This window comes from Arvicola amphibius, chromosome 12 (assembly GCF_903992535.2).
Source record: "Arvicola amphibius chromosome 12, mArvAmp1.2, whole genome shotgun sequence".
Classification (NCBI taxonomy): domain Eukaryota; kingdom Metazoa; phylum Chordata; class Mammalia; order Rodentia; family Cricetidae; genus Arvicola; species Arvicola amphibius.
Window position 1 is genome coordinate 4,428,820 of NC_052058.2, and position 19,784 is coordinate 4,448,603.

The following is a 19,784-nucleotide window of genomic DNA, read 5'->3' on the forward strand; positions in this document are numbered from 1 at the left end:
AGAAGTCTGATGCATTTACGCTGAAACAGCTTCTTGAGAGTAGGAGGCAAGAATGTCTTGGAGTTGAGGATCCAGGTCACATTTACTTTTCAGACTTCCATTCTCATCAGAGAACTTCTGGGAAGCCAAAGGCACATGGCGGCTGATCCAACCGGAGAAGCATCTTTCTGGCATGCTCTCCCGGAGAAGCATCTTTCCGGTGTGCTCTCCCGGTTGTATCCAGTGGCTCAGCTCTCGCTTTCAGTGTTGTGGTCAGTGAACTCGAAACATCATGGCTTGACTCTGTGGTGCTTGTGAGAGAGACTTGGATGGTTGGTGTGAAAGGAGCCTGATACTTGCCCTTTTCTCTGGTAGTTGCAGTTTTGTAAGTGGTGGCTTGTGACTGTAGACATGGGGTTAACAGTCAGTGTGGGAACATGCATTTGTAAGAATGCAAACTGAGGCGCGTTTAGGTCAGACTATGGCGAGTATGCAGCCACCGTCATGTTACTGAGGACAGCCACGTTTCAGTGCTGGAGGTTTGCTGTGCCCAGCCGATTTTGCAGGGGGTGACGTTTTAATGCGGCCAACACAAATTACCTAAAAATTTGCCTAATTGTAGTCCAGTCCAGTGTGACCTGTTTTCAAAAGAGAGTAGCATGTAGTGACGTCTTTCTCATCTGAATTATGACATAAGTGGTTTGTATGTTTTCTGTAGGTTCTTTATTGTTCTTTCTTCCTTTCCGAGGGGGTGGGGAGAAGAGGGAGAGAGAAGGGTGTCCCAGTGGTGTAGCATGCTAAATGCTCACTCGGCTCTCATCCAGCCAACAGCGTAAGTGACGCAGTGGCGCAGTTCAGGGCCAGGCTGTGTTTGTCCAGTGTGGCTCTCCTGAGGCTATCGTAACATGGAGTCCTACACATTGCCACCAATATGGAGGCAACAATTTCCTTCCAGATTATTTGGTTAATTTTTCAGCCTTCCAGAATCTGATGTTAACTTTTAAATTAAATAAAAAGATTCAGGAATAGGCAACAGTCCCACCCTGAGAGCTTGTATTACCCTTTCGCTGCAATTTGTGTGTGTGTGTGTGTGTGTGTGTGTGCGTGCGTGCATGCGTGTGTGTGTGTGTGTGTGTGTGTATGTGTAGATCTCTTTTCTTCAGACTTAGTCTTCTTCATATCATTAAAATAGAATCATCCCTTGATACCGTGGGCTCCACCCTGTCTTTGCAGAGGTGCGGTGTGGTTAGCTGGCATATCTCCCCACTCTGGTTAGAGGTGCGGTATGGTTAGCTGGTATATCTCCTACTCTGGTTAGAGGTGCGGTATGGTTAGCTGGCATATCTCCCTACTACTGGTTAGAGGTGCGGTATGGTTAGCTGGCATATCTCCTACTCTGGTTAGAGGTGCGGTATGGTTAGCTGGCATATCTCCTACTCTGGTTAGAGGTGCGGTGTGGTTAGCTGGCATATCTCCCTACTCTGGCTTGCAGAGCTGCAGACCTGTAACCACTTGGGACTTTCCCTTCTGTTATGAAGGAAGAGTGGACAAGGGTCATGGTCCTGGTGGCACTGAAGCACAGATGAGGTTAGTCAGTAACCTAAGTTGCCTCCCACCCAAGTCATGGTTTGTATTACTATGGGCAAAGATGGAGTAATCCTTTCTGTTAGGCCATATGTTAATATAATGCTGATATGTAAGTGTGAAAAATGAAAGAGAGAAATATGTTAATTGTGTTCTTTCAATAAGATATGCCGTCCAAGGTAATTATTTCATGACAATGTTAGTAATAGTAGTTGTTTTAGCATGAAATAAAAGATGGTTTTAGGAGCCTTTTATTGGAAAGACAATTGTATCAAATTAGTAGAAATTAGATTTTTGTCTTTATGAAGGTGAGCAAACCCATGCGCAGTTTTTAAATTGTGTTTGAGTCTACAAATGAACGAATTCAGTTTGAGGGTTAAAGACGCTGTTATTTTGTCCTTTATGCTGACAGCTTTATTACAGATTGGCCTACTGTTGGCATTAAAAACATGTCTGGCTCCTTATGATCTTTGTGTGCACGGCTATGATATTGATGCCATACCACTGTTCATTAAGGACCCGACTTCAGTGAGGCTGCAGCGTGTAAACGTGGAGAGATGCAGATGTTAAATGCAGCCGTTTCTCTTTGAGTACAGCCGTATGGCTAATAATTTCCAAGTGGCTAAAGCTCTTGTTAGCGGGAGTGCTGGTGTGTTAAGAATGGCGCTATAAATAACTTTAAGAATGGAAGTTGAAGGTGCTTCTTTTAAAGACTATTGTTAACTAAACATTATCGCCAAACAGATGGAGAGCACTCACCAGCCTGATGTTTTTAGGTCTAATTACATTATCACCAGCCCTGTATGGCTCAGTTGAAGAGGTGTACCCAGAGGCCAATTTATAATCATTTAGGCAACACCTGTTTGGGAGAAATTGACAGTCAAAGGGCACATTTAAAAAAAAAATCACATATGTTCTTGTGTTTATTACCTCAATGTGAACGCTGTTGAGTCACAGGCAAACTTGGGAGGAGAAGAAAGGCTGCCTCACCCTGCCGCGTTCCCGCCACGTGTGTCCATCTTCATTTGTCCTTTTGTGGGATCTGCTTGATGACAGTGAGCCTAGCAAAGAGAGGAGCCCCACCCCAACCCTGCAGCATTCTCTCTGCCTGCCAGGGGCTTCCAGTAAGAAAATGACATTCTCTGGTCTTACCTTTTCCCCAGAGAGCGTTCTCCATCTCATGCAAGCACGATTGGCTCTCCGGAGAGTGACGTAGAGTTGTGAGTAGATGCTCGGAGCACTGATGCCTCCCCGGAGCCCACAAGTGTCCGCCAGCCCTCCAGAGGGAGGGCCACTGCGTTCTCACCCTCAGGACTCAAGGGCTGTGAGTTTATTTCCATTCCTTGGAGGTCATTTTTTTTTTCCTGGAGACTGTGTCAGCAGCCCTGCTGGCAGTTAAGGAAGGATAGGTCTCTCCCTGTGTAAGTAATGAAAGACAAACCTTTGTCTGAACTGAGGGTCCACCATCCCCTTTCTTCCAGTGTTTCCTCCTGGCATTCTTGACTTCAGAAAGGTCCAGCTCTGTCAACCCCATTTCCCTTTCATCTGATTGACGTGGAGCCAGCTGGCTTCTGTCTTGAGTAGTTCGTGACAGTGACCGATGGCTTCCTGATGCCTTCTCCAGTATTTTTTTCCTCAGTCTTTCATGGTGGTTCCTCTTTAGTGGATGGATGGCTACCTACCACCTTGTCATTCTGTCTCACATCTGAGCTGCTCTTTCCTTGTAAAGTCCTTTTTTCTTGCTGCCTTCATGCCTACCTATAGTATTCCAAATGTGTACAGATGTACAGACTTGGAAGATGTACAGGTTCTAAATTCAGATGTAAACAGCAGATTGTCTGCACACATGCAGAGTAGTTCAGGGGAGAGAGAGAGAGAGAGAGAGAGAGAGAGAGAGAGAGAGAGAGAGAGAGAGAGAGAGAGAGAGAGAGAGAGAGAGAGAGAGAGAGAAAAAGAGAGAGCGAGCTCATTCGGACCTCACTGTTCCAGTACAGATTTCCCCTTCTTTCTTTGGTAGCTTTTCAGAGCAGGGTCAGTTAACATGTTACAGTTGTTTTCTCAGCTTCAACATCTGTTGATTAGAATGCACACTTGTTTGGGATGTTCAGAGTGTCCCGTGGTTGAGCTCTCTGAGGCCCAGTGTGTGTGTGATATGAAGGAAAATCCCAACGGAGTGATTCTCCTGCCTTGAGGTTGGGTCTTTGTGAGGAATCCCTGCTCCTGACCATTTTTTGAAGTTCCATTTCCACCTTGCTGTCTGCCTTCTATGTTCTTAGACTTGAACCTGCTAGCTGTGTGCTTATGAGGAAACACCATTTCTACCCATGGCTGCCATGGCCAATCATGACAGATTCAGCTGTCTGGAGTCAGTCAGTAAACATAAACATAAACATATTAAAGTTGTGTAAGTCAGAAGCCTGGCCCAGGCCTCACGTGGCTGGTGACACTGCTCTCCTGCAGTCTGTGGAGGACCTGCCCCATGTGCACTCAGCTAACAGGCTGCTGTCCCTGCAGTTGTCGGAATGAACTGGTATCTCAGCGGCTATTGGCTGAAGGAGTGGAAGGAGCTCCCGCAACTCTTGCTGCTCATCAGCTGAGGGCTGCTCTTTCTCCTAAACCTTGCCTGCTCCCCTCAGACTATCTCTGAGCCACTAGATGTGCCCCTTTGGTTCTTGCCTTTGTGGGTGGGCCTACATCTTAGCCAGGCTGTCCCTCTCTACCACGTCACTCTGTCCTTCCCATTCTTCTTGTCAGGATGTAGTCTCCACTTTTAGAAGTTGATGTGATTAGATAGAACCCACCCAGATGACCCGGGTGACCTGAGAAGTCCTTTCTACCACAGCACAGTCCACGCACAGAGTGTGGCATGGGGTGTGAGCGTTTCTGGGGACACAACCCCACCGTGACACACTTATAAACTGAAGAGTTTGAGATGTTATAATTGAAGTTAGTATCACTTGAAATGGGAGGACAAAGGAAGAACCATTAGTATTAGAGAGAGGGAGAGAGACATTTGAGCTGAATGTGGAAAGATGAGTAGTTGTTTGATAAGTGGCTGGGAGATCATTCCAGAGAGAAGCTGAAGTAATAATGATAGCAACCATGACCCCGGATGCACTTTTGTAAGATGGTCTCTGAGATGCTCACGTGGTGGCAGCCGTCACCGTCTTTCACCATAGCCTCACCCAGAGCCATAAGCCGGCGATGTGTGGAGGGGTTGTTGAGGGGATTAACACTGATTACCCATGGCCGACACGGTAAATGCTTGAAATGAGGTAGGTGAAGGAGCAGGAAGTGGTTCAAAGGACTCAGGAGGTGCAGTTGGCTTGTTGACTTGGCTGCTGATTCTGTAGTTGGAGAACTGAGAGACTTGGATCTTGCGTTTGGGAATTCTGCTGGACATCTGGAGGTAGGTGTCTGTGTGGAAAGCATGGTTGCAGGTCCGGCACTCAGGGGACATTGTGGTCGCAGAAGATGTCACAGCATCTGTGATGCCTGTGTCTAGGATGGAGCTTGCCACCCCGACCTCACCCTCTCACCTGCAGCTCCGTCTCCTCACCAATCTTGTTTCCAAGCTGAACAGGCCACCTTTGCTGCGTGCCTCTTCCAGTGGCGGCTGCTGGTTGCTGTCAGCCAGCTCTCCGAGGGGAAAGTCCCATTTGCAGTGTTTGCCGATCTCTATAGTGTAAGTTCTCCCAGTTTGCGGCTGTGGTTGTTGGCTGGCAGAAATGGTGCTTTCCAAGGTGGTAGTGGACTCTCGTGGACCTGCAAAGCCTCGGATATTTGCTAATTGGCCTTTGTGGCCTATCTCTGCCATAGTATTTAGCAGAAATAAACCACAATTGTGGTAGGATTTGAGGGGGCAGTGTGTGAGATGGGCCTGAGGTCTTTATGGAGTTGGGGCTCTTCTTTTAGATTGCTGCCAGAAGGGTACAACTGAACTGCACTTACACGGAAAGTGTTTTGAGAATTGACCACAGCTGTGCAGAGGGGAGCAGGGGGTTTCTCGGGAGGCCTTTGCTGCCAGCTGGGCAGAGCTGGTTCTGGTTCGGTTGGGGGCTTTAGTGGAAGGAGGCAGCGCAGGGCAAAGGTTGAGGATAGAGTCAGCAGGATGCAGGACTTCCTGCTGACTTGGACTGGGGAGTTTAGCTCCCGTCCAGAGCGTAGAAGCAGTACCCAAAGGATGCCTGAGATGGCGCTCAAGTCTCAGTTGTTGTGATCATGTTACAGTGGTTGCTAAGAGATTTTAGAAGTTGAACTTCATCAGTTTTAATAAATTACATCCTATTTACCATGTGAGAAAACCTTTGACTGTCTGCTCCTTAACCTACTACCCCGCCTTGGTTTGGGGTTTTCCTGCTTTCAAGGCTGACCGAGAACTGCCAGCTAGCCTTGTTCTGGCCTTCCATCTGCCTCCAGTTTCCAGACACACTGGCTGTGTGGCCTGTACTTTCAAGGAGTATATTTTAAAGATAAATCCAGAAACCGTGCGGTGACGGTGCACGCCTTTAATCCCAGCACTCGGGAGGCGGATTTCTGTGAGTTCAAGGTCAGCCTGGTCTACAAGAGCTAGTTCCGAGACAGGCACCACCAAAGCAACAGAGAAACCCTATCTCGAAAAACCAAAAAAAAAAAAAAAAAAAAAAAAAAAAAAACAAAAAAAAAAGAGATAAATCCAGGAAACAGTGATGTTTCTGTGCTATAGCATTTTTAGAAAAGGAAATTATAATAAAATTTATTTTGGACATGACTGTTTGGGTCCTATGAGTTAAGATTTTTAAAAAGTCTATTCAGAAATTAGAATTTTGGGGGAACTCACAACCTCAAAGGGTCAATGTCTTATTATGTTTTGTTACAATTGCTGCTGTGTTCTGTGCAGGTTTTACTTGTAACGGACACAAGGACAGAACAGACGTTCATTTTAAAAGTAAGTACAACACGTGCATTTAGTGAATTGAAAAAATGACTTTCAGCCGGGTGGGTGGTGTCGCACGCCTTTAATCCCAGCGCTCGGGAGGCAGAGGCAGGTGAGCTTTGTGAGTTTAAGGCCAGTCTGGTCTACAGAGTGAGTTCCAGGACATCAAGGGCTATACAGTGAGACCCTGTCTTAAAAAAAAGAAGAAAGAAAGAAAGAAAGAAAGAAAGAAAGAAAGAAAGAAAGAGAAAGGTAGAAAGAAAAGAAAAGAAAAAGATTTTTAAAAAACTTAAAAACCATGATTTTGAAAGAAAAAGTGTTTTCTCATGGCATTTGAGTGTTTTATGTTGATGGCGATCTATATTTCTGTCTTTTATAGTTGATAAACATGCTATAGTTTCTATGTGGGAAGTTTTACGTTAAAAAAAAAAATGTGTGATGTGAATGCATCTGAGGACCAAGAGTGTTCAGGTGTGTTCCTTGGGACTCGTGAGGGTCGCACTGGGTCTCCTTGGGTTGTGGGAAGGGGTAACTGCCCTTGGCTTGTTCCTTGGCCAGAATTCAGTATGTAGTTAAATGAGTAACTTTAGTTTCGAAATTGTTTTTTGGAATGGGTTGTGATAGTATGTATTCGAAATATGTCCCGACTGAACATTCCCCTGGCACCCAAAAGGGAGGCTGCTTGTCTTGGGCATCTCCCTTTCTTGCTGGTCAGGCATGACAGATGGTCACATTGACATGTGTGAAGCCCGCCTCTTTTTGTGAACATTCCATGCCACCACACCCAATGGCATTTACCCAGGTTTTAAAACCAGGGTGTAACACCAGAAAAATCTCCCATCCTTGTGGACATTAGTTGCTCGTGTTCAGAATAGAATTTAAAGGTTGTTGCTTCATCCAGGACGCATCTGGTGTATGGAGAATGTGACTCCAACTGGTTGCTGTCTTAAAGATGTCCATAAGGAAAATCAAACTTAGAGGTCGCAGAGAAATAACTGTATGTCATCCTGATGACTTAGTTTGAGAGCATCGCTAATAAAAACACTGACCCACGTAATTGATTTTAATGGCAGCTTTGTGGCATCTTCTGTTGTCTGGATTCACGCCAGATGCCATCAGCGGAGCCTCCGGGGACTGAGGGGCACAGAGCAGCAGATGAGTGGTTTCTCTGAAGCCCGAGTAACTCGGATAGATTAGCGTGGTTGATAAACACTGAGCACAGCAGGCTCCAAAGGCAACCACGGGTACAACTGACCTTTTTGTTCTCCGTCAGGGTCTGAGGAAGAGCAGCGAGTGCAGCAGGCACAGGAAGACCATCATCCCCCGCTGCGTGCCCAACATGGTGTGTCTGCACAAGTACATCATCTCGGAGGAGTCCGTGTTCCTCGTGCTGCAGCATGCCGAAGGTGGGTTGGCCGGTCCCACTGTGGCCAGTGTAGAGCGTCACCTGCCCTGTGCTCTGGTGTGGGTTCATAAGCCCGGAGATGGGGGACCTGTCTCCCCACTCCTGCTCAACCTCCTTGCTGTGAGTTTGAGCGAAGAGGAAGACCCAGGTGACCAGCCAGCTCCACCTGGAGGTGGGACAGTCCTAACGCGTGCCCTCTGCTCTGGAACTCACCCACACGATGGGAACTTTAATGTGAACGCCTGCTGAGAGAGCTGGGCTTTATTTAGAGACCGAGTTCTGTTCCCTTGTCTGCACTAAAAAGCTGCACTTACATTAGAGGACTAAAAAGCATCCCCTGCAGAATTAATTAATTGCTTCCTTTACAGGGAAGGCAAGGGTGTTTGCTTAACATTTGACATTGCCTCGCTTTTCTGATCTGAGCCCCGTGAACACAGCCATTGGCACCTCATGCGAGTACAAAGCAGAGGCGCGGGCTCTGCCTTCAGCCACCTCCTAGGGAACCGGTGGCAGAAGGCTCTATGTTGATTTGGTTTTTCCTGTTAATACTTGGATTTAAATAAATATTCTTTTATTTAGGTGACTATAGTATGTAAATATAAAGTCACATAACATATATTGCCTTTTGGTATTTAAACAACTGTTTTTAAAATAATGAATAAAATTTAAATTATTTTCCATATTTCATGAAGGCATCCTTACTTTTATATTGGGAATACAAAACTATTTTACTAATAAGTATAACATTTGAATTTAATACCCTTTTCTCAGAAAAAAAGAGGTACTGCTTTCTGGAATGATAACTAATGCAAGATTTTTGATGGGGGCAATAAAGTACTAATATTGTTATCATGAAGTCCACACAAGATAACTACAGATGGAGGGGAGACCTCCATATGCAGTATTTAATAGGAAATTCAGAGGGGCTCCACGGTCTCACAGGTATTAAGAGAGTTAATTGCGTGTGTGAATTGGATAACTAATTCACCTTTGTTCAGACATTATAGACAGCTTTTATCTGAGGATACCAGTGCATTACAGACATTATTGAATTAGAGGTCATGTCATCTGATAGCAGAATACAGCCACCTCTGGTGTGGAACAAAATAACTTGCGTGGTAATAATCCATAATAATTTAGAACAAGGTCAGTAGGATGAATGTAATTATGGCCAATATTCTATTACCCGGTGTGGATTATTCATGTTGGAGATTATCTGTGGCGAAGCTCCGACCCTCGCTTACCGCCACTGTGTGTAGCTCAGTCTCCCTTCTCTTGGTTCCCCATGCTACACTTGTTTTTCCTCTGCCATCTTCCCTCTTACCTACAGAACTGAGACTGTAGCTGATGTTGGTTTAATGTGGTGTGCCAGGGTTACAGCATACTGATGTCAGGTCTCCTGCTCTTGGAAGTTGTCTTGACCAAGTCTTTGGTGGTGACCAAATGGAAACATGATTGAAGACTGTCATGGACTTGTAAACTTAGAAGGAACGTTTCTCCTTTTCCAGTGTCTGTGGCTTAACTTTGTAGATGTCTGTCAGTGCAATTGTCACCCTCAGCCCACCTGTCCGAACAGACTGGTTGAGTGTGTGCTGCCCAGGGGAAATCAGGACAAGAGCCTGCCCGCTCAGAACCCAAACTGCTGCTGTGGAGTCAGACAGGGGAAAGCAAAAAGCAACGAAGTTCTAGATACAAGTGGGCCCTCCACTCTGATCCTTAACACAGGGTGACCTAATGGGTCCTAGTGAAGGGACTGCTCGTGGACTCAAGGAGCCCGCTCTGAAACCGGGACATTTGGGAGAGTTCCGAGTCATGAAACCCTTACCATTTGCACGTGGGCGGCATGACGACAGAGTGCTTGGTGAACGAGAAAGGAGACCGTGGCTGGGCTGTGGCTGTGGGCGGAGTCTGGTCCTGCAGGGTAAGGCCTGACTCACACCCCGTGAGGTCACTCACTAGCTGTCATCCCAGAAGTAGGAGAAGGTCACTCCTGATGCAGCCCAGGTGTCAAACAAACAAACTAAAATGGCCGCTCCTTGTTGTGTGGAGGTGGTGTCATAGTTTGCTCTCTGTTGCTTTAACAGAAGAAACGTGGGGCAGAAAGGGTTTGTTTTTCACATGTTGTAAGTACAAAGCCTCATGTCAGGGCAGGAACTCAGGGCAGCACCTGGAGGCAGGAACTGAAGCGGAAGTCACAGACGAGTGCTGCCTCCTGACTTGCTCTCCATGGCTTGCTCAGCGTGCTTTCTTATATAGAGCCCAGGACCACGAGCCCAGGCATGGCACCACCCACAGTGGGCTCTCCCAAATCAATAATTAATCAAATGAATGCCCCCACAGACTTACCTACAGCCCAGTCTGATGTAGGTAATTACTTATTTGACCCCCACCCCATGTTTGGGTTGATGTCAAGTTGACACAAGCTGGTCTGCACAGCCGGGCTGTAGTGAGCTAGGAACAGAGCAAGGGCTGATGTAGAGTCCTGGCGAAAGATTGCGGTGTGGTCTTCGTGGTCTCGTGTACCTGTGCATTTCCCAGGTTTGGATCAAGCAGTAGAGTGAACTGGTTGCTAGCTGTGTGTGTTCTTTTACCCACTGTGGTCATTTTTGTGGTACCTCCATGGATGAAGATGTTGTGCATAGTTCCACACAGTAGGAGAGAACCAACTCCTGCAGGTTGTCCTCCCCCTTCCACATGCATCGTGGCAACCCCCCACCCCAAAGAAATAATTATAAAATGTCACGTTGTCAGTTTAAACAGTTCTGCTGAACTTAAAATATTTATGATGCACAGATTTGGCTGCCCAGAGCTTACAGAACTAGCTAGAATGTGTGGAGTCTCCCATTCTCTGTTTTTACTGCAGCTAGAAGCTTCTTGAGAGCTTTCTGGGGGCATAGATGTAGTTCCAACACAGCACTGAACAGCACAGAAAAGTCGGCCTGCACGGTGTTTCACATGGGGCAGACAGTAAACACACACAGAAGAAGAAACTGGGAGAGCAGAACGCCAAGGGATGGGGGAGTTGTTCCCACTGGCGGTCACCATACTGAGAAAGAAGCATTTGGTGAGAGAGAAGGAACAGTGTGTGTTTGTGGGGAAGAATGCCTTGGCAAGAGAAAACAAGCACATAAGCCTGGAGCCAGGAGTGTGCTTGGTGTCTGAGCAGCAGCCAGACGAGGGTGGCTGAGCAGAGTGGGGGGAAGCTGGAAAGCAGGGCTGGTGGTGTCTCCTGGGCCACTTTCCCTGTTTGTAAGAACCTGACTGAGCAAGAGGAGCCATAATTGGGGATGCTAAGCAGAGGAGTCAGCATAAGGGCCACTTTAGCTACTTTGTGGAAAATGGTACTTGGTGACCAAAAAGAAAAAAAGATACAAGAACAACTTGGAGGGTTTGCAGCAAACTGTACCAAATGATGGCGCTTAGTGCTCACATTAACCCATTCTGTTGCCCTGAGCAGACGCCTTAGGCACCTTAGCAAGAAGGTGTGTTCGGGACCATGGGACTAGAGTCTGGTCCTTGTGACCTCCCAGGGAAAGGCAGCACAGTGCTGGGCTTGTTTACAAGACAAGGTGGGAATGTGAGCCTAGGGTTCCTCGAGAACTACAGTAATTCCTTCCCCAAAGGTGAGCTCCTGCTGGCAGCACTCTCAAAGGTCTCCATCTCTTAGCAGCCCCACACTGGGACCTAAGTTATAGCCTGTCATCTGTGGGAGGCCCGCTTCAGCCATGTCCAGACCACAGCAGTGCTGGTGTGTGCTGGTGTGTGCTGCTGTGTGCTGGTGTGTGCTGCTGTGTGCTGGAGTGTGCTGGTGTGTGCTGCTGTGTGCTGGTGTGTGCTGCTGTGTGCTGGAGTGTGCTGCTGTGTGCTGGTGTGTGCTGGTGTGTGCTGGTGTGTGCTGGTGTGTGCTGGTGTGTGCTGGTGTTAGGATGTTTGTTAGCATCTGAATGTCTGTGCCCATACTCAGTTTCTGTTGTTTGCATTTCAAAGGTAGAACTGACTGACAGGATTTCCAGGGTCATTGGCTCAAAACATTGAAGAGGGGCTTTTTGCAAGTTGTAGGGAAAGTAGATGGAGTCAGAAAAACCAGAGCTTCAGTTTTGGACACAGGAATTGGAGATAGTGTGTGTGCATGTATGTCAACTGTAGAGAGCTGTCCACATTGTGCTGCTGAGACAGGGTTTCTTACTTGGAGTTTGCCAGGGAGGCCTGGCTAGCCTGCAAGTCCCAGGGATCTTCCAAGTGCTGGGGTAGCAAGCATACCACCACCACCCCCAGCTTCTTATGAGGGTCCCCAAGATCTCCCGGCAAGCACTTTTCTGCCTGAGCCGGCTCCCAATTCTAGGGATGCTTATTAATACCAAGACAGAAGTGGCTACGACAGAAACATTGTCAGGAGGGCCGCAGGAGACACAGCTTAGTGGTAGAGCACTTGCCTAGCTTACTTATAGTCCTGTGTCCAAGAGCAAGCTTAGAAGACAGGCTTCAAACATTCACTTCTTTTTAATGCTCTTCTTAACTCTCCTTGAGGGTCAAGGCAGGGAAGCAGTTCCATCAAGGCTGTAAGTGTTAACGTCCCCGAGATGGAAGGCTGTAGAGTGCTCTTCAGAGGCAGCCTGGTGACCAGCGGAATGCTCAGTGTGTGGAAGGGTCTCAGGGAAAAAGGAATGAGCAGGTTAGAAGCCTAGGCTATGAGAGCAGAGCAGACCGTGAAGGAACTTCTCCACCAGACCTCTTTCTATTATCTGAGTTTCAAATTATTAGCATATGGACTCTAGCTCTGTAGATGTGAAAAGAGCCTTCCTGTTTGCGCTGATGCTCAGCCCTGGCCCTAGAAGCAGATGCTTCTTTTCTCCTATGGGCACAGTCTCCTTCTGTGCCCCAGCTCCATAGTGCTGAGATAACAGGCCTGAGCCACTGTGCCCAGTATTTCTGTTTTTGTGTTTTAATGTAAACAGGTCTTAATGTTGCCTCTGGTCTGCTTGTCATCTTAGCAATGTACACCAGACACCTCTCTGTGTGTATTCAGAGCTGTGTTATAAAAGGTCATGTACACTGTGTGGTGGCACGCACTTTCATCCCAGACTCAAGAGGCAGAGTCAGGCGCATACCTGTGTACCTGTGAGCCCAAGGCAGCCTGGTCTACACAGTGAGTTCCAGGCCAGGGCTAGGTAGGGTTCATAGTGAGATGGACTGACTGGCTTGACTCTGTCTCTGTCTCTCTCTCTTTCGAAGAAAGAGTTCTATGGGTGTAGTGCTACCCATAATCCCAGATTGAGGCAGGAGGATTATAAATTCAAAGCCAGTCTGGAATACAGAGCAAGGACTAGTCAATGAGTGTGAGTTCTGTCTCCCTGTCACCAGTTCTGTGACCTTGGGCACACTGCTTAGCCTCTGTGCCTCAGTTTCTTGGTTTGCAAAATAGAGACAAGGTGACTATGCACTTAGTAGGACCTACAGAAGATTAAATTGCTACATATGTACAGCACTTAGGGTGGCAGACGCATGGCGAGCATGCATGTCTCTCAGGGTGGAGGTGTGTGGTGAACATGCGTGTCTCTCAGGGTAGAGGCGTGTGGTGAGCATGTGTGTCTCTCAGGGTAGAGGCATGTGGTGAGCATGCATGTCTCTCAGGGTGGCAGGCATGTGGTAAACATGCTTGTCTCTTAGGGTGGAGGCATGTAGTGAACATGCATGTCTCAGGGTGGAGGCATGGGTGAGCATGCATGTCTCTTAGGGTGGAGGCATGTGGTGAGCATGCATGTCACTTAGGGTGGAGGCATGTGGTGAGCATGCATGACTGCAGAGTGGTTCTACACATTTCCCAAGATGCAACTCTTTCTCTCCTACTTGTATTGTGAACTGTTCAGTTACTTGCATGTATATATCTTTGTGCATTTTAATTTTGTTTTGTTTTTAATAATTATTTGTCGGGCAGATATCTTGAAGTGGGAATTTCTAGGTCAAAGGTGAGTTTTCCCATTGCTATAGGAATATCATCTGTGTTAAATCCAAGTTCTAATTCCACTCAGGCAAGTCCACACATTTACTGTGCAGTCTTGTAGAAAACCAATAAATTAAAATGAGAGACAGGGGGGTTTAATTAAACATTATGAGTTACTATTTTATAGCTTAAGATGGTTCAATAACTGCAATTTCCTATGCTTCAAAGGGGTCTTGAAAATATCGCTTATGTTTGATGTGCTAGAATGATCAATATTTTGGGTATTTTCTACTTATGTTAGAGATTTAATGACCTACAGTTTTTAGGTAATGTTGTCGTCATGATGTTGATGTTTGGGGATCTATTTTTGTTTGTTAGGGTGGGTCTTGATTCTGAAGAAAGCAGACCATGCTCAGTGTTGTAGGAATGATTTGTCCTGGATGTGTGATTCACGGTTAGCGGTGCAGGAGAGCATGTGATCTGCACCAAGCTCTGCTCTACACGGATGCCGAGAGTGAAGCTGGAGGAGCCCAGACAGCCCCTTCCCTGTCTGGAAACCCAGTTTTTGTAATTCATGTTAGAGAACTTGTGTGAGCCCAGAAGGTTCCACAAACACCAACAGTCACATTTAAGATTGTTACCCAATGGTAAAAACAGTGGAAATTAAACAGGATGGCATGATGATTAATAAAATAACTAATTGCTAATGTCTAGTACAGGCAGCTTGCTTAAGGAGGTGCTGTGTTGTTCCTTGCCTGCAGAGGGCATTCTGGTAGGGCAGTGCAGCAGCCAGCATGTGCACTCCCCAGCCTGCTGTCACATACGTGGTGGTGATCTCAGGACCTGTGCCCCAGCTAGAGGTGGGGATTGAGATTCAGGGTCTTCTCCTCTACTTGCCAGTCCCAGGCCAGCCTGGCTCTAGGAGACCTCTCTCTTTCTTGACGACTCTCACTTCCGGGGTCCTGTCTCAGTAAAGAACTGGAGACTATACTGGAGAATATTCAGTAGCAAAGGAGTGTTTAGCTGTTTTATAAACCTGCCATGTGGCCATGCTGTGCAATTTAAACTCATTTTCCCATGAAAACGTCTGTAGGATGCCATGTTAGTCATGAGTGGAAGCTTGAGAATAAAGGAGTGGGCAGTAGTCTGTCTTTGGTGGGAGCAGAGATGGTGCTGGTTTTGTGCCTTCTGCTTTTCTTACTCTTGGGCATCTGCTAAGAATTTTGCAGTAAAGCCATATATGAGTTGTATCCTAGGAAGAGCGTGTGAGTCCTTACAGATAACACAATTTGTATTTATAGACATTTTCAACAAAAGCTTTTGAAAAACCTTATAAAGATGTCATATATTTATAGCTCAGTTTAATAGCTACTTACTAAATGTGTTTTACATGCTAGGTAGATTCTTTCCTGCAGCGGTGACGGTCTTGCTGTCCATGAGAGGAGACAGCAGTAAAATGACAGAGTTCTGCAATGTGAGCGGGAAGGAGTAGTGCATGGCTTCAGGCATGCGTGGCTTGTAGCGCATGGCTTCGGGCATGTGTGGCTTGTAGCGCATGGCTTCGGGCATGCGTGGCTTGTAGCGCATGGCTTCGGGCATGCGTGGCTTGTAGCGCATGGCTTCGGGCATGCGTGGCTTGTAGCGCATGGCTTCGGGCATGCGTGGCTTGTGCCGCTGAAGCCGCACGCGAGGCTGGTAAACATTAAATTCTTGGTGTCTTAGTCACTGCTCTGTTGCTGCCAGCAGACACCATGATCATGACCGCTCTTATAAAAGAAAGCAGTTACAGTTTCAGAGGTTAGTCATTGTCATCATGGTGCTGTAGCTGTAACTGAGAGTTACATCCTGACCCAGCTGGGAGGGGAAGGAGGGGGAGAGGCTGACTGCTGGCCTGCTGGCCTAGTGTGACTTATGATACTTCAAAGCCACCCCCAGTGACACACTTTTTCCAACAAGGCCACACCTCTTGGTCCTTCTAATCCATTTAAATAGTTCCATTCCCTGATGACTAAGCATTCAAATTCATATACCTATGAGGGCCGTTCTTATTCAAACCACCACATTCTAGTTTCTACTCCCCATAGGCTTGTAGCCATATCATGCAAAAATGCATTTGGTCTAACTTCAAAAGTCCCGATAGTCTTTCAGGATCTCAACATTGTTTGAAAGTCCCAAGTCTCTTTTGGAATTCATGCAATCTCTTAACTGTAATCCCTTGTAAAGTCAAAATAAAAAAGCAAATCACATACTTTCAAAATGAAATGGTGGTGAATATATGTCACCATTCCTAAAGGGAGGAAAGGAGGCCCAGTGAGGAAGCCCCGTACTAAGACTGGGCAAACTCCAAACTCCGCATCTCCATGGCTGATGTCAAAGGGCTCTTCAGATCTCCGACTCCTTTCAGCTTTGTTGACTGCAGCGCACTTCTGTCTGAGCTGGTTCCACACCTGGTCTGCAGCTCTCCTTAGCAGGTAGTCCACAGCTCTGGCATCTCCAACATCTTAGGGTCTCCAGTGAAATCCAGGCTTCACCTTCACAGCTCCACACAATGGTTACTGTTGTCAAAAGATTGCGGCAGTCAGTTGAAAGTCAAAGTGGATCCTTAAATGTTAGTGTGTATACAGGGAGCTCGGAAGTCCTGAATGCACTCTACAGAGGACAGGAGATGTGCAGGAGACTGCCTGTGCTGTCCTTAAAGTGGGGGTAACTTACTGCATGAGGCAGAGAGAAAGAGGTGAGGTTTTGGGACTGGCACTGGCAGTCACAGCCTGCACTACTCTCCCTGCGGGGCGCAGGGCAGGGTGGTTTGCGGCTTTCTGAAGTCCTTGAAGGGAACCGTGAGGTAGAAGCTTCCTGGACGGGTTTGATGACTTTATGCCTGTGGTCAATTGCTCATGATTATTTATTTTGATCTAGCTGCCTTATATATGATGCCCAACTGCAGATAAACATCGATCTGAAAGTTTATCCTCTTTGTCTAAGTAGGGAGGCTCATTTTAACTCCTTCTTTTTAAGAATTGATGTATGTATTTGTTGTGTGTGTGGACATGCACATTGTGGTGTGCATGCCGGGAGGGTGGTTGCAGAAGCTGTTTTCTGCCCTTGTGTGGGTCGCTGGGATTGAACTCAGGTTCTCAGGCTTGGCAGCAGCTGAGCCCTCCCGCTTGTCCTGACTCCCCTTCACGTCCCAGTTTTGGGAGCCGTCTCTGTCTTCACTGAAGGCGCATTTGTACACTCGTTGAGACGCTGGCGCCAGGTTTAGTGAACATTTCTTTTGGTATGATTTTTAATTATTAAACGTTTAATACATTATGGTTTCTGTGATTTTTTTTTAAAATGTAGATTCTAGTTAGGCTGCCTCTCTAATTTTGAGTTTTTAATGCTTAAAATAAGAAGAAATCTATAGTAAGCAACTACCTAGTCAGCATTGTTGGGACATATTGGATTATTTCGTGTCCGTTTGATGTCAGTGGTCTCACTTCTGCAATGTCAGTGGGCTCTGGGTCCGGAGGTATGTATGGGAACACACTCCTGGGTGTTCTTTTCTTGGTGGCTCACCTTATGAAGAATTGCCCAGCTAATTTTCCCCAGTTGTATTTGTTCATACAAAACACATGACATGTGCCAGGGGCAGAAGATGGTAAAATAAACATGTCACTTATGAAGACATAATTATATACCAGCTGTCAGATTCCCCCCTCCAGTTCTGGACTGGGCGTCTTCAGAATGGAGCGATGCTGTTGGTTGCTGTATACTATAGTGTACAGTTTTAAGTAGCAAATTGTCTTTAAAAAAAGTCTTTAATTGACAAGCTGTGACCTAAGCAGAAGACTAAACATTTAACTTAAAGATTTTAACTTTGTGGGGATTACAACTAATTCCCTTTACAGGAAGAAATAGGTTGTAATTTTTAAAAAATGATTGGCACCAGGAGATGTGCTTGTATCATACTTGCAGTAGTACTTAGCAGTAGAACTTGCAGTAGATCTTAGCAGCAGTGAACTCTAGAGAAGAGTGTCACGTTTTATTGCACTAACTTCTCTGACAACACGTTGGATCTTTGATATTAATGAACCTATTTTTGGTTAATTATTAATATTTATCTTTTTTTCCACGGCTCAAGTATGGCCCAGTGTAGATCTTAATTCTTAGCTGTTGTACTTGTTCACAGGTGGTAAGCTCTGGTCCTACGTCAGTAAATTTCTGAACAGAAGTTCTCAGGAAAGCTTCGACACTAAGGAGATGAAACCGTGCCTGCCACACCGTGTCCGCCTGCAGCAGCCAAGCGCCAGCCCCCAGGACAGCAGCAGCTTTGAGTCCAGAGGGAGCGACATGGGGGGCATGCCGAAGGTCCTGCCGCTGAAGGCGAGTCTCACCCCGAGTTCTCAAGAGGACAGCAACCAGGAAGACGACGGCCAGGACAGCTCTCCCAAGTGGCCTGACTCGGGCTCCAGCTCCGAGGAGGAGTGCACAGCTGGCTACCTGACCTTGTGCAATGAGTATGGGCAGGAGAAGATCGACCCGGGGTCTTTGAATGAGGAGTCTGCCGTGCAGCCCGAAGGGAAGAGTGCGGATACCCGGGCTGCTTTGAGTTTCCCAGCACCCCTTGCTGTTGATAGTGTGAGCCCTAGCATTCAGCTCAAGCTCTTCCCTGGAGATGAGGATCCAGGAGCAGCTTGTTCCCCTCAGACGTCCCATTCCCTCACTATGTCGAAAAACAGCCCTATGGAGTTCTTTAGGATTGACAGTAAGGACAGCACTAGTGAACTCCTGGGACTGGATTTTGGCGAGAAGTTGCATGGTCTGAAGCCGGAACCTTTGAAAGCACTCCTTCCCCTTGCAGTTGGAGACAGAGAAAGCAAGGGGGAGACTGAAGCTCAGGACTCCATCAGCAGGGGCTCAGACGACTCCGTCCCAGTCATTTCATTCAAAGAAGCCGCTTTTGAGGATGTCTGTGGTGCTGAGGAAGGAAGGCCCGACCTTCTGGTAAACCTACCTGGTGAACTGCAGCCAACCAAAGAGGCTCCAGCAATGGACCCCACTAAGCTTTCACAGGCCGGTGCGGGCAGGCTGGGAAGTAAACTGATGGGAGCCCCGGATGTTCTATGCCTCAGGTTGAGTTCTGAGCAGTGCCACGGCCTGGGGAAAGAAGGCCAAGAGGAACTGAGTGATCCCACTAGGTCCCTGGCCTGTGGTGTGATGCCAGAGCACCATGTTCAGGCAGATCTCGGGGTGCTGTTCACAGCTGCTGTTGATCGCAGTAGCTCAGGAGACCAGTTTCTGTTAACTAGTTCGTATCCCGAGTCTGAAGGGCTGGAACAAGTGGAGGCAGTGGTCACTGCACATGACCCGGGAGAAAGCCCGTTCCACATTTCTAGTCCACACTCAGGTGCACACACAGACAGTGCCACAGTGGAGGAAGTGTTACTGTTCACAGAGCAGGCTAAAGAGGAACCACGCTCTCTGTTTCAGAGAGACTCTGAGACCAAGGAGCAAAGTGTGCTAGCCCTGGGAGGAGAGAAGGAAATCCACCAGATTTTTGAGGACCTTGATAAGAAATTAGCAGTGAGCTCCAGCTTCTTCATCCCAGAGGGCTGCATTCAGAGATGGGCAGCTGAAATGGTGGTAGCCCTTGACGCCTTGCACAGGGAGGGGATTGTGTGCCGTGATCTGAACCCAAACAACATCTTATTGAATGATGGAGGTCAGGAACGTGCGCAAATGCATTTCTTTTTATTCGCTGTTGCTTCCAATTAACTGAGTAGGCGTTTTATCTTGTAATTAGTATCTTCATTTCCTGTCTAGAGCTTCATTATCAGTGCGGCAAATTCACCCCCAGTAATAGCTTCTAGTACTTAATGATGCCATTATTCTTAATGATACTGTTTTTAGCTACAAAAGGAGTAATTACAGTTCGCTTCTGCAGAAAATGGAAGAGAAAAATGTTTTGATTTCTCCTG

At 46.9% G+C, this 19,784-nt stretch overlaps 1 protein-coding gene across 10 annotated transcripts in view; it reads left to right on the forward strand.

Annotated features, from left to right (window-relative positions):
• Nucleotides 1-19,784, forward strand: part of Rps6kc1 (ribosomal protein S6 kinase C1) — a 138,210-nt gene that overhangs the window by 91,609 nt on the left and 26,817 nt on the right. For all 10 annotated transcript variants that reach the window (XM_038348894.1, XM_038348897.1, XM_038348895.1 and 7 more), the window contains 3 exons: nt 6,443-6,490; nt 7,752-7,884; nt 17,996-19,528. In XM_038348894.1, the coding sequence (XP_038204822.1) occupies nt 6,443-6,490; nt 7,752-7,884; nt 17,996-19,528 (1,714 nt within the window). The remainder of the gene's footprint in view (nt 1-6,442; nt 6,491-7,751; nt 7,885-17,995; nt 19,529-19,784) is intronic.